The 14,404-nt window shown below is 43.5% G+C and overlaps 1 protein-coding gene across 1 annotated transcript; it reads right to left on the bottom strand.

The window, feature by feature from the left end:
• Positions 1-1,265: 1,265 nt before the first annotated feature.
• LOC146059829 (polyubiquitin-C) lies at positions 1,266-3,801 on the bottom strand. The gene has a single exon (XM_083172404.1). It carries the CDS (start codon positions 3,662-3,664, stop codon positions 1,379-1,381), a length of 2,286 nt encoding a protein of 761 aa, XP_083028530.1. The 5' UTR covers positions 3,665-3,801; the 3' UTR covers positions 1,266-1,378.
• Positions 3,802-14,404: the final 10,603 nt, after the last annotated feature.

Genomic DNA, 14,404 nt, shown 5'->3' with positions numbered 1-14,404 from the left:
CTCTGGGTTCAGATACAAAACATGCACTAGCAGAATGCATGCAGTTTATCAGGCTGAATGGACCAGTGATGGCTAACCTTGACGCTCCAGCTGTTGCTGAACTACACATCCCAGCATTCCCTGCTACAGCTTTACTATTTGGCCATGCTAAAACTGATGCAGGGCATGCTGGGATGTGTAGTTCAACAGCTGGACTGTCAAGGTTAGCCATCACTGGAATAGACCATACAGCCAAGAGAAGACCCAGTTAGTAAGTGCTGTAAGAAAAGTACACTATTCAATTAAGGCAGTGGTTTGAAAACTATGTCCCTTGGCACCCTAGGGTGCCTCAGAACACTTGCAGGGGTGGCCCAGGACCAAGTATAATTATTTATGGTCCATGTAATAGACAAAACTAGCACTTGTGGCTGCCAAACAAAATGTGTGCAAATAGAAGCACAGCCCTGTCAACCACCAAATATTTGAACCCAAGTATGACAAAGTAATTTTATGTTTTCTACATTTTTTTGTACCAAGGGGTTCCATAAAATTATTCGGATACTGTCAGGTGCCATGATTAATAGGGGGGGGGGGGGGGGGGGACCACTGTAAACCTTAATTTAGATGACCATTCCCTAGTTTAAAAAGGGTCATTGTTTTCACTGTTCATGGATAAGCTTAGGGGCTAGTTAAATTACCATTTTGGAAACCATTCAATTCAGGATAAATTTACAAAGAAAGGAATTCTATTGAAGACAAACTGTTGCAACCAAACAGATTCCACCTATCATCTTCTAGAAGGTGCTAAATATAAGTAGAATGAGTGGTTGTTATGAGCAACATCCCCATCTTCAATATAGCTCCCATCTTGGTAAGTTTACCATTTAGAACCGGCCTGTCCAAACTGCAGCCCTCCAGCTGTTGTGAAACTACACATCCCAGCATGCCTTGCCACAGTTTTAACATTCCCTAATAGCAAAACTGTGGCAAAGCATGATGGGACTTGTAGTTTCACAACAGCTAGAGGGCCATAGTTTGGACAGGTCTGCTTTATAAGCTATGGCTGATGTGCTGGTGACATTCAAACACTAGCACCTGCTTCTCAAAGCAGAGAAGCATATAGAAAAACACTGTAGCAATATCAGTTTAGGGACACGTAGAAAACACCTTACCCATTGAAAAGGCTTCAAGTTACAAAAAAAAAAAACCTTGTTTATAACACTAAGACATCTCTTCATACTTAAAATGTGTGTTTCTTTACTATTTAAAACAAAGAAAAGCAAAGCTCAGATGTGCAATAAACTTTATTTAACTATGAACCCACAGGTTGAAAACTGTACCAGACAACCATAAACACAGTGCAAAGATAATGGCAACATGGAATGAAGTTTTAATGAAGTTAACAGCCACCTCTCAAACGAAGAACAAGGTGAAGGGTGGATTCTTTCTGGATGTTGTAGTCAGAAAGGGTACGACCATCTTCCAACTGTTTGCCAGCAAAGATCAATCTCTGCTGATCAGGTGGGATACCCTCTTTGTCTTGGATTTTTGCTTTTACATTCTCAATAGTGTCACTTGGCTCAACCTCAAGGGTGATGGTCTTGCCAGTCAGGGTCTTCACAAAGATCTGCATACCACCTCTCAATCGAAGTACAAGGTGAAGGGTGGATTCTTTCTGGATGTTGTAGTCAGAAAGGGTGCGACCATCTTCCAACTGTTTGCCAGCAAAGATCAATCTCTGCTGATCAGGTGGGATACCCTCTTTGTCTTGGATTTTTGCTTTTACATTCTCAATAGTGTCACTTGGCTCAACCTCAAGGGTGATGGTCTTGCCAGTCAGGGTCTTCACAAAGATCTGCATACCACCTCTCAATCGAAGTACAAGGTGAAGGGTGGATTCTTTCTGGATGTTGTAGTCAGAAAGGGTGCGACCATCTTCCAACTGTTTGCCAGCAAAGATCAATCTCTGCTGATCAGGTGGGATACCCTCTTTGTCTTGGATTTTTGCTTTTACGTTCTCAATAGTGTCACTTGGCTCAACCTCAAGGGTGATGGTCTTGCCAGTCAGGGTCTTCACAAAGATCTGCATACCACCTCTCAATCGAAGTACAAGGTGAAGGGTGGATTCTTTCTGGATGTTGTAGTCAGAAAGGGTGCGACCATCTTCCAACTGTTTGCCAGCAAAGATCAATCTCTGCTGATCAGGTGGGATACCCTCTTTGTCTTGGATTTTTGCTTTTACATTCTCAATAGTGTCACTTGGCTCAACCTCAAGGGTGATGGTCTTGCCAGTCAGGGTCTTCACAAAGATCTGCATACCACCTCTCAATCGAAGTACAAGGTGAAGGGTGGATTCTTTCTGGATGTTGTAGTCAGAAAGGGTGCGACCATCTTCCAACTGTTTGCCAGCAAAGATCAATCTCTGCTGATCAGGTGGGATACCCTCTTTGTCTTGGATCTTTGCTTTTACGTTCTCAATAGTGTCACTTGGCTCAACCTCAAGGGTGATGGTCTTGCCAGTCAGGGTCTTCACAAAGATCTGCATACCACCTCTCAATCGAAGTACAAGGTGAAGGGTGGATTCTTTCTGGATGTTGTAGTCAGAAAGGGTGCGACCATCTTCCAACTGTTTGCCAGCAAAGATCAATCTCTGCTGATCAGGTGGGATACCCTCTTTGTCTTGGATTTTTGCTTTTACGTTCTCAATAGTGTCACTTGGCTCAACCTCAAGGGTGATGGTCTTGCCAGTCAGGGTCTTCACAAAGATCTGCATACCTCCTCTCAATCGAAGTACAAGGTGAAGGGTGGATTCTTTCTGGATGTTGTAGTCAGAAAGAGTGCGACCATCTTCCAACTGTTTGCCAGCAAAGATCAATCTCTGCTGATCAGGTGGGATACCCTCTTTGTCTTGGATTTTTGCTTTTACGTTCTCAATAGTGTCACTTGGCTCAACCTCAAGGGTGATTGTCTTGCCAGTCAGGGTCTTCACAAAGATCTGCATACCACCTCTCAATCGAAGTACAAGGTGAAGGGTGGATTCTTTCTGGATGTTGTAGTCAGAAAGGGTACGACCATCTTCCAACTGTTTGCCAGCAAAGATCAATCTCTGCTGATCAGGTGGGATACCCTCTTTGTCTTGGATTTTTGCTTTTACGTTCTCAATAGTGTCACTTGGCTCAACCTCAAGGGTGATGGTCTTGCCAGTCAGGGTCTTCACAAAGATCTGCATACCACCTCTCAATCGAAGTACAAGGTGAAGGGTGGATTCTTTCTGGATGTTGTAGTCAGAAAGAGTGCGACCATCTTCCAACTGTTTGCCAGCAAAGATCAATCTCTGCTGATCAGGTGGGATACCCTCTTTGTCTTGGATTTTTGCTTTTACATTCTCAATAGTGTCACTTGGCTCAACCTCAAGGGTGATGGTCTTGCCAGTCAGGGTCTTCACAAAGATCTGCATACCACCTCTCAATCGAAGTACAAGGTGAAGGGTGGATTCTTTCTGGATGTTGTAGTCAGAAAGAGTGCGACCATCTTCCAACTGTTTGCCAGCAAAGATCAATCTCTGCTGATCAGGTGGGATACCCTCTTTGTCTTGGATTTTTGCTTTTACGTTCTCAATAGTGTCACTTGGCTCAACCTCAAGGGTGATGGTCTTGCCAGTCAGGGTCTTCACAAAGATCTGCATACCACCTCTCAATCGAAGTACAAGGTGAAGGGTGGATTCTTTCTGGATGTTGTAGTCAGAAAGGGTACGACCATCTTCCAACTGTTTGCCAGCAAAGATCAATCTCTGCTGATCAGGTGGGATACCCTCTTTGTCTTGGATTTTTGCTTTTACATTCTCAATAGTGTCACTTGGCTCAACCTCAAGGGTGATGGTCTTGCCAGTCAGGGTCTTCACAAAGATCTGCATCCTGACCTACAGTAAAGACAAAATATGATGTAAGATAAAACTGAAGGGAAAGAATCCTTACAAAAGGCTCATCTAATAACTAGGCATCAGCAGATCAGGCATACATTAAATAGCACAGGGACAGTGACTACACTATACAGGGACATTATACTTTCAGATCCAAAAATTTTACCATTACTAAAGCGTTTAATCTACTGTATTGGACAGATTAATCTGTCCGATCTGGTGATAACAAAAACCTGGAACATATGGCAGCAAATGACAATCATAAAGGCGTTCCCAAATGCTGGAAACCAGACAATGGTCAGTTACACAAATTGGTTAAATAAAAATAATGTAACAAATACATCCAAGCAGTTTGTCTTTATCCACTATTTGGGATCAAATTATTTTCATTTGCTAACATACAGATATTTGTTTGCACCAGATAGATAGATCTTTAGGTGTGTACCCAGCTTTACACTAACAAGTTCTTTACCGAGCACCGATAAGCATAAGTAAGTAGTTTAGTAGTTACAGTAACAATTTATAATATGTAGAGAGAGTAGAGACAAATGTGTAGATTCACAGTAACACGTGAAACACATACTGTACGCTCACTTTGTTCCTAGCTAGAATAAAACTGAGCCACAACATCCATTACGAAGATATACTATAGCTGCTAGAAAAAGTCGTCCCAGACCGACATAACACAGATACGCAACGCAAGTTACAGGCCCCGCATTGTCTCACAGAATAAAGTGCCGGCTTAACCCCTCAAAGCAGCCGTACAGCCACTGCAACTAACACACACGAAAGTACGATTGGTGAAGTCAACAATAAAAAATACATCACCGAGAACATATAGAAACAGAACTTCAGTCACATAAACGAATTTACGAACCTTACGGTGTTTAAATCTTTAACCAGCGAATCGCACTTGTGCTCCTGTGTATCACTGCTTCTTTCTACAGCTGTGGCGGGTACGGATCGTTATATGGCGGACGCCACCCAGTCCTCTCGTATTTATAGTCAGCGATGACTCAGCACTGCCACGCCAGTCAGGTGCTCATGCGCCACACAAAAAAAATATAGCTCCCGGGTGGATGGGCGGATTGCTCGTTCTAAAAACGAGAAAACACTCGCTTCTTCCACGCGCACATACCGCTCTGAGTACGCGGTTCGAACGTGAATTGTATTTTAATATGAAAATCTCAAAATCATATACCTTAGTAAAATACGCTAACTTTGGAAAACAAACAGCGCGGAAGGATACCTGGCGGGAGGGGGTGGGCGTCTACCTCCGCCGCTTAAACCTCCAGTCTAGAAGGTTCCAGTCGAATGTTGTTGGGGGCGTGTATGTGGTGTTCTCTGATTGGTGGGCTGTGACGCAATGTCGTTGCTGGGGCTGCCTGGCAGATTCTAGTTGCTTAGTTCCTGGTTCTCTGGGGTTAAGGCAGAAGGAGTATATAATATAAAAGTACCTGCTGCAACCTGACCATTTTGTAAATGGACTTTGAAGAACGTGTCACAATGTTCACTTTTACACAACAGTTCTAAGAAAACATTAATGTGCCCATGTGTTCATAGTGTAGCTGCTATTTGCCAGGAATAGTGTTTATCTGGTTAAGAGAAATATTGCTACAGTGTATAAGTTATATAGACGAACTGCATACATAATATATTATATTTATTAAAGGTGGCCATACACTAGTACAATTTGGCCCTTTACTACACGATTTTGACTCATCGTTATAATAAATTGTGAGAAATCGTATGTCATATACTTCCGATTTGATGTATGGTCCCATCTAGAGATAGTCAGTGCTGCAATAAGGATTTATCGTTCGTGGAGCTGTGAATAAAATCGCATGCAATACATTATGGCCATTATTCCGATCTGATTGCAGTAATGCAGATGGGGCAGATGTAACATGCATAGAGAGCGTTAGATTTGTGTGAGTTATTTTGTTTCTGTGCAGGGTAAATATTGGCTGCATCATTTTTACACTGCAATTTAGATTTCAGTTTTAACACACCCCACCCAAATTTAACTCTCTGCACGTTACATCTGCCCCACCTGCAGTGCACATGGTTTACCCATTTTGAGAACAAATTTGTACTGCGATCAGATCTGAATAAGCATACCTCTCAACATGACCCTCTCCAGGAGGGACACTATGCCCTGCTCCTGGACTTTCTTCTTAATGTAGGATTACCTTCATCTGTGTTGAACAGGTTAATTGATAAGAAAGGTGCTTTAACACAGGTGATGGCTATCATACATTAAGAGGAAAGTGCAGGAGCGGGTCATGTTGGGCGGTATGGACTAAGGGCCTATTTGCAAAATGACTGCATACAATTAGCATGCGAGCCTTGCATGAGATACCTCGGTAGTGTATGACCACCTTAAGTTATGAGAACTGTGGAACTTAAGGCCCCCATACACTAGTCCAACTTGTCCTAAGGACAAGTCAGACCAGTTTGCCCTTTAGCATACCTCCCAACATGACCCTCTCCAGGAGGGACATATTGCTCTGCTCCTGCACGTCCCTCTTATTGTATGATTGCCATCACCTGTGTTGAAGCACCTTTCTGATTAATTAGTCTGTTCAACACAGATGATTGTAATCATGCATTAAGAAGAAAGTCCAGGAGCAGAGCATTGTGTCCCTCCTGGCATGGGTCATGTTGGGAGGTATGCCCTTGAGAGCTCCCCGGGAGGCTGCTTATGATTTGACACTTGATGTGCCAAATTATGCAATTTATTGCATGTATATCCCCGGGGAGCTGACAGGGGGTGGGCAGGGGGAGTCCGTGCGGGGATGGCAGCAGGGCAGTAAGTCAGCGGGGTCCGTACTGTGGCTGGGAACTAAGTAGCGCCATTCGGCGGGCGGAGCCATGGGAAGCGCTGCTGAATTTGACAAAACTGTCCGGACGCTGATTGGCTGAATCTCAGCTAATCAGCGTCCGGCCAGTGTTTTCAAATTCAGCAGTGCATCCCACGCCGCTGCCCGTCAAATAGCGCTACTTAGTTTCAAGCCGCCGCAGGGACCCGGCTGTCTGCCGCACGCCGCACGAACGCCGCTTCACTGCCACCACTTCACTGCCACCACTTCAAAGCTGTCACACACCTACGGATCAAACCAACACATTGTGGGTGCTAAAAAGCACCCGCGATGTGCTGCTGATGGGTCCGAGCTGACAGATTGAACCTGCAGCAGGTTCAATCTGTAGGGTCCGACCCGATGCGCACGGGACCGCGCATTGGGTTGGATGAGGTTTCAAACACAGCCGATTTCTCGGCAGTATCTGTCAAAATCATCCCATATTGGACAAGTGTATGGGCACCTTAAAAGCCCCAAAATAACTTACAGAAAATGGAATGTTGTTACCATTTACACAGTTTGCTGGGGAGCTACAGTACATGTTGATAAAATCTGGAATAGTAAATTGGGGTATGATTCAGGGGTGCACACATTTGCAACAATGTCTGTAGTTTTGTCGCAAAAGCAAACATTGTGGCAAGTCGCAGAATTTGAAATGACACAACCTATCTGCAATATGTGACCTCTCAAAAGTGCAATAAAAAAAGTAGGAAAATCATCCTTGACCCCAAAAAGTTAGCAATACCATATAGAGGTTATGCAATAATCTGCGAAAAATCATCATGTGTGGAAAAAACCCAGATATTTGCCAATATTTTTTATTACATGCAATCCTATGTAGCCACACCAAAAAAAAAAAAATCCATTCTCTCGCGATATAACTGCTGCAAGCCCTCCTGTCCTGCTTATAGTCGCATTCCCCCATAGGTTTCTAAGGGGGATGTGATGCTTCTTGATTTACCAATATCCGGAATTGAAAAGCATTTGGGTTATCGGATCCCAAAGCTGCCGCCATCTTAGAATGACAGTTGCCCATTGTAGCCTATGGGCTACACACCGCACTGCCAGTCGGAGTCGCTGATGTGTGCTTAGCAGCCATCCCCAGGCAATGCTGACCGTGCATGCGCAGACCCCTCGGGACCTGGCAGAGCAGATCGCAGGGATGGGCTCCATCCCTGCGTGTGTTCTGTGTGACATGCCGCTGATGGGATGGCATATTGCAATGCTATCCTGGGCAGTATTTCCCAGTGATTTGCGCATGCACACTGGATATGTCCCTGGAAACAAGGTGCGGGCACCATGTTCCCAGAGACCTGCGCATACGCACTGGAGGCTGTACACAAGTCCTCTCCTCTCTCAAATAGCCCCTGGGGTTGGAAGTTAATATATCTCACACATCACTTATTAGACCCGGTGTATGCCTATATTGTACTATATTATAATAAAGAGTCATGAGGGGAATTCAATTCTTTTTTTTTTTGCCAACAAGGAATAATGCTATGCCCACAAAATTCAGAACATGGCAAGGAAGTGGACATCGTAGCATGGGCATGATGTGGTTAGTTACTATGGATTGCATTTTGTGGCTGGGCAAAGTATTATGATGCTGTGGATCACATGGTGCAGATGGGGAGGGCATGATAGGTCTGGAGAGGGACATGTTGAGGCTGGAGAGGGCATGTTTAGCTGAGAAGGACAGAATATGCCTGATGAGGGCATGCTTTTGCTGAGGAAAGCAGAATGTGGCGCGCAGCATTGTTAGGCTGCAGTACTATGATTTGGCTGTGGATGGTAAGATATAGCCTGGCTTCATCATAATGTGTCTGGGGAGGTCATGATGGAATTGTGTTGGCATAATTTGGCTCATAGTTGCCTAACATTACTGGGAGGGGGGCCTATTGGTGCAGATGTATTAAGCCTGGTGAAGAGATAAAGTGGAGATAAAGTGGAAGGTGATAACGCACCAACCAATCAGCTATGTTTGAAAAGTTAGTAGTTAATTGGCTGGTGCGTTATCACCTTCCACTTTATCTCTTCACCAGGTTTAATCCATCTGCTGTGTGTTGGTCACATTCAGGGCTGCCGTAAGACATTGTGGGGCCCAGGACTGACAAAATCCCGCGCCCCCCTTACCATTTCCAAAAAATAATAAAGAGAAAACAAATGAAAAGAAACCTGGGTACTTGTGTATTATCACGGCGCCCATCGAATACCAAGGCATGCCACTAATTAGTAGGTATGCAATGCGATGAGACCCGATTAAAATGGCATGCGATGTGATGCGATTTTTAATTGTACAAGCACCCTGATGGGTGATTACTATGTTAAATGCACCTCCATTGTTAACACCACCCCACTATCAACGCCAACCCGAAGCGTGGAGTTGATTTTAGATAGTGTGCCGAGCGCAGCGAGCCACCGAGCCCCAAGCGCAGCGAGCCCCGCGAGGGGAGGCGGAATACATGTGAAGTAATCCGCGGCCCCTTGCGGGGCTTGCTGCGCTCGCCACGCTTCAGGCTCGGTGGCTCGCTGCGCTCCCACACTATCTAAAGTCAACTCCACACCAACGTGGATAGTGGGGGTATGAAAAGGTCGGAGGATGCGTACCGCCACCCCTCATGGGCTCGCTGCGCTCGCCACGCTTCGGGTTGGCATTGATAGTGGGGGTGGCGACAACAATGGGGCTGCATTTAACATAGTAATCACCCATCAGGGTGCCTGTACAATTAAAAATCGGATCGCATCGCATGCGATCCGATCGATAAGATGCCCTGCGATGGAAATCTTGGGCGCCGTGATAATACACAAGTACCGAAACCTGCTAAATAAGAACACTAACAATACGAATAACACTTACAAAAACATTTATATTAAAAAAGAACACTAGGAATATGTGGTGAAAAGGTTTGTTTTTAAGAAGTCCTACATGCGCATTGATCTCCTGTTGTTGCAAAGCCTGGTGCTGCTCTCCAGGAAGTGGTGGTAGGAGCCAAGGTAAGGCCCCCCTGTCTGTCGAGGCCCAGAATTCCAGTCTCGGCAGTCCACCCTGATGGCGATCCTCTTATTAACTGCTCTCTCCCTTGCTTTTCTCACTCTCTCTTTCTCCACAAATATCAGTTTTGATCAGTCTGATTTGAATTATGGCCCTCTCCCTTGGTAGCATAGCTGTAAGCCACTATCTATATTGGGATTAATCACATTCCATTATTTTTAATGTTAGTTTCAATTCAGGCCCAAAGTGAGCAGCATCACATTTTATAAATAAGTTATTTATATTTATTCTACGGTATATTTGTTCTGTTCTAGAACTTATCAAAAAATACTTCTTGTCTTAGATAAAATATGATTGGCTCAGAATGCAGGGAAAGCAGAGAGAGTACAGTGAGTTTTGTCTGCTTGTTTTGCCTAGTCATATGAGGCAGACACATTTTTTAACCATGTGTAATATGCCAAGCTGAGGTTTCAGCTGTACTGCAATAACAATCACAATGTATTGTCGGTGAAACATTGTTTCCTGATCTTAGTTCTGGGGTTTTATTTAATTGATTATCGTCACAAATATATATCCTATTAATCAATGCAAATAGAAAACATATTAAAAAAGTAAAGTACGTTTACTGAAAAAATCAGAACATACTTCTATCTCTTATCTTGATCCACTCAGATGACAATGTGTCCTTTACCTCTGTGACAAAAGTCACAAGTAACTATATAAAGATGTAGAACAAAGGTATTTGTTCAAAAAATGTCAATAACAGTATAGGGCATTGAAGAGAACAAGGAGTGTCTTTGCAAATGAGTACAGCAAATACAAGTTTATTGAAAAAGGCTGTCATGAAGAATTATGTTGAACATACATTTGAAATGAAAAATAATATTTGTCAGAGAATAAGTGATACATATAGGAAGTTATTTGCTTTTAAGTACACATAATTCATTATTTAAAAAAATACTAAAATTAATACTACAAATCAAATTATAGCACTTGACTCAATTAATGATATTTCCATAAGACTGTAGAATTGACAATCGCTACACTTTCAGTATGCCACTGTAAAGAACTGAGTAGGTCTGTTGGCATACAATTTTTTTGTGGCCCTTATATAGTGTTGGACATAGTTTAGGCATTCCAAAACAACATGCATGGAAAAATGTGCAGATATGGCCATTTGTACAGTTCAAGCATCTTGTACTGTTCCTATTCTATGTTTATGCTTGGCTTATTACTAGACATCACCATCAGACAGGGGCGGATCCAGGATAAAATGACAGGGGGGGCACCATGATAAAAAAAGGGTTTGGGTGGGGGAGGGGCGGTGTTAGTGGTGCCAGTGTACATGCTAAGAGAGCGGCAGGAGAGGGTGGGAATGGAATTAAAAATAGGCCCTAGCATTTAAAGTACGCAGTCCCACCATGGCGACAAAAGTGAAGGATGTAGTTGTGCGCGCGCCAAAGGTGCGCTTCAGAAAAGGGTGTGTGGCCACTCAACAGGGGGCGTGTCAACACCATATACAACTTCTACACATTATGCAACAAAATACTAGACCCCATTATACTTGCCCCTTACACATGATGCCAAATGGAATGAGCCAAAATTGACATAATGCCACATGGATTGAGCCAAAATTCAAATAATGAAACATGGATTGTGTCAAAATTCACATACTGCCACATGGATTGAGCCAAAATTTACATAATAACACACATGGATTGAGCCAAAATTCACATAATGCCACACGGATTGAGCCAAAATTCACATAATGCCACACGGATTGAGCCAAAATTCACATAATGCCACACGGATTGGGAAAAAATTCACATAATGCCATACGGATTGAGCCAAAATTCCAATAATGCCACATGGATTGAGCCAAAATTCACATAATGCCACACGGATTGAGACAAAATTCACATAATGCCACATGGATTGAGCCAGAATTCACATAATGCCACACAGATTAAGCCAAAATTCACAATACACTTCATAAACAGGGACATTGTCCACCAAAGGCGCGCATTAAACATTTACACCATAATGTCCATTACACGTTAAGTTACACGCCATTATGTCCATTATGTGTTATGCCAAACACCATAATGCCTATTAAAAATGATGCTACATAAGTGCTGCTTCTCTACATGCTCATTGCCAAGGGTTCCATGCTCATTGCCTGAGGTTCCATGCTCGTTGCCATGTGAGATTACATGCTCATTGCCAAGGGGGAATACATGCTCGTGGTAAATGGGGGACAGCCGCTGCCAGGCAGAAATGATAGCCACTGACAGTGTCAGAGCCTGGCTGTATTCAGAGCACTGCAGGTCCCAGCTATTTTAAATAATACCCCTTTCACACCAGAAAATGCATTCCCAGGTTGGCCCCTTTTACACCAGCCTAGTCCCTTCATTTTCTGGTGTGAGGGGGAGAGAAAACCACCTCTCCCCCCTTTAACCAGTTATCTCATTTAACCGGCTATATCTTCGGAACCAACTGACCCATTTACATGAGACAAGTATTATATTGAAGAACTTTTGAGTGGGCTTTGAATGATTTTGGTCCAGTGAAACTGGAACATTTGGTTCCAGAGTAATCTGCCCTCAAAAACATGAACAGCCATGAAATTACATTTAAAAAATAAAAAAAATTGGTTTACACGCAATATCTCTGGAACCGATTAACCGATTTGGACCAGCCTGGTATCATATTGAAGGCCCAGTGATTTGGAATTGAATGAAATCAACCACATCGGAACCGGATGGAGGTCGGAATTGACGGGTCCCATATTATCCTATGGGGAAAAAACGTTACAGATTTGCCAGGCGATATCTCCGGTTCCCGGGGGGCTAGAGACACGGGGCTGGGCTCGTTGGAAAGCCCTGGTCCTCAGCTACAAAATGAATCCGCCACTGCCATCAGAGTATACTGTCATCGGCATCCTGACTGCTAGGATGCTGGCCGCATCCATTAAGATGCGATTAACTATGTGCTTTTAGTACTAGATTGCATTGTTTCTAGTACAAAAAGTATACAATGTTCTACAGCACCATGCATTCATACTAAAAGCATCTAGTACTAACAGACTTTCTGTGCTGTGCGATGTGATGTGCGCGGGTACACTCATCGCACCCAAAACTATACTGTGAATGGGCACCTTTAGAATGATCGCCGGGTGACCACTTAGATCATTTGCATGTCTCACCTTCTAGAATGTTCCAGTAGATTCCCAAATGCAAGTGTTATGGCAAGGTTCCCTATCAATTGAGGGTATCCATTATCTCAAGAACTACATGCAATTTGAGAAAAACTATTGTCATTTTTTAATTCAGCAACCCCATTTAAATATCATTGGCAACAGTGGTGTTACTACTGTGGGGGGCTGCTGTTCGTCTTAGTCCCTTCATACCATTGAAAATGTCCCTGACAAAACGTCGATCTCATGATCATCCTCTAGTATTCGTAATAACTGTCTCTTCTGAGATGACTGACATTTTGGGTGGAACATCTCTCCCACCATGCTATTCCTCAGGTTGGTTGCTCCTTTCTACTGCACTGACAGTGGTGTGGCAGTTTGGGACAGTTGCCCCCACAGAGACTGTTGCTAAACCATGGTTTGGCAACTAAACAATTTTGTTCTTGTTGTTGTAGGGCTATGATATCAGTGACTACTGGTTAACAGATCTTCTTCCATTTCTGCTCTAAAACAAGCAGTTCATCTTTGCCAATTTATAACTTATCATACTGTAGTTGGCATCGGTTATGGCTCAAAACATTTTTGTTGGTACCAGTTATACAGTAGTTCAGTGTACTATTGCCAGGACCAGATATTGTCTAGCTGAAACCTGATATGGCTCAGCATATTATTGTAAGCACCAGTTATAGCTCATTTTTCCATATTTAACATCACTTATGGCTAAGCATATTACTGTCAGTATTTATAATTATTATTATTATTTTAACAGTTTCTTACATAGCGCATACATATTCCGCAGCGCTTTACAGAGAAAATTAGAATAAAGTGGACATTCCCACTTTAAAATATGGGTGCTCACCAGGGGCGCTGGAACGTTTTTAGGTTGGGGGGGCAAGATATAATCTCATTTTGGCGCCCCCTAAATTGCTATATGTTACCCCCAGGCACTATACACACTGGCAGCGGCATATACACGTGGGCATTATACACAGGGCAGCGGCATATACATGTGGGCATTATACATACGGGCAGCGGCATATACATGTGGGCATTATACACAGGGTAGTGGCATATACTCCTGGGCATTATACACAGGGCAGCGGCATATACATGTGGGCATTATACAAAGGGCAGCGGCATATACACATGGGCATTATACACAGGGCAGCGGCATATACCCATGGACATTATACACAGGGCAGCGGCATATACCCATGGACATTATAGACAGGGCAATGGCATATACACATGGGCATTATACACAGGGCAGCGGCATATACACATGGGCATTATACACAGGGCAGCGTCATATACACATGGGCATTATACACAGGGCAGCGGCATATACATGTGGGCATTATACACACAGGCAGCGGCATATACATGTGGGCATTATACACAGGGTAGTGGCATATACTCGTGGGCATTATACACAGGGCAGCGGCATATACATGTGG

The sequence above is a fragment of the Crinia signifera genome, chromosome 2, assembly GCF_055691185.1.
Source record: "Crinia signifera chromosome 2, ASM5569118v1, whole genome shotgun sequence".
NCBI lineage: Eukaryota > Metazoa > Chordata > Amphibia > Anura > Myobatrachidae > Crinia > Crinia signifera.
Note: the sequence above shows the minus strand (reverse complement) of the source record. Positions and strands in the feature narration are given on the sequence as shown.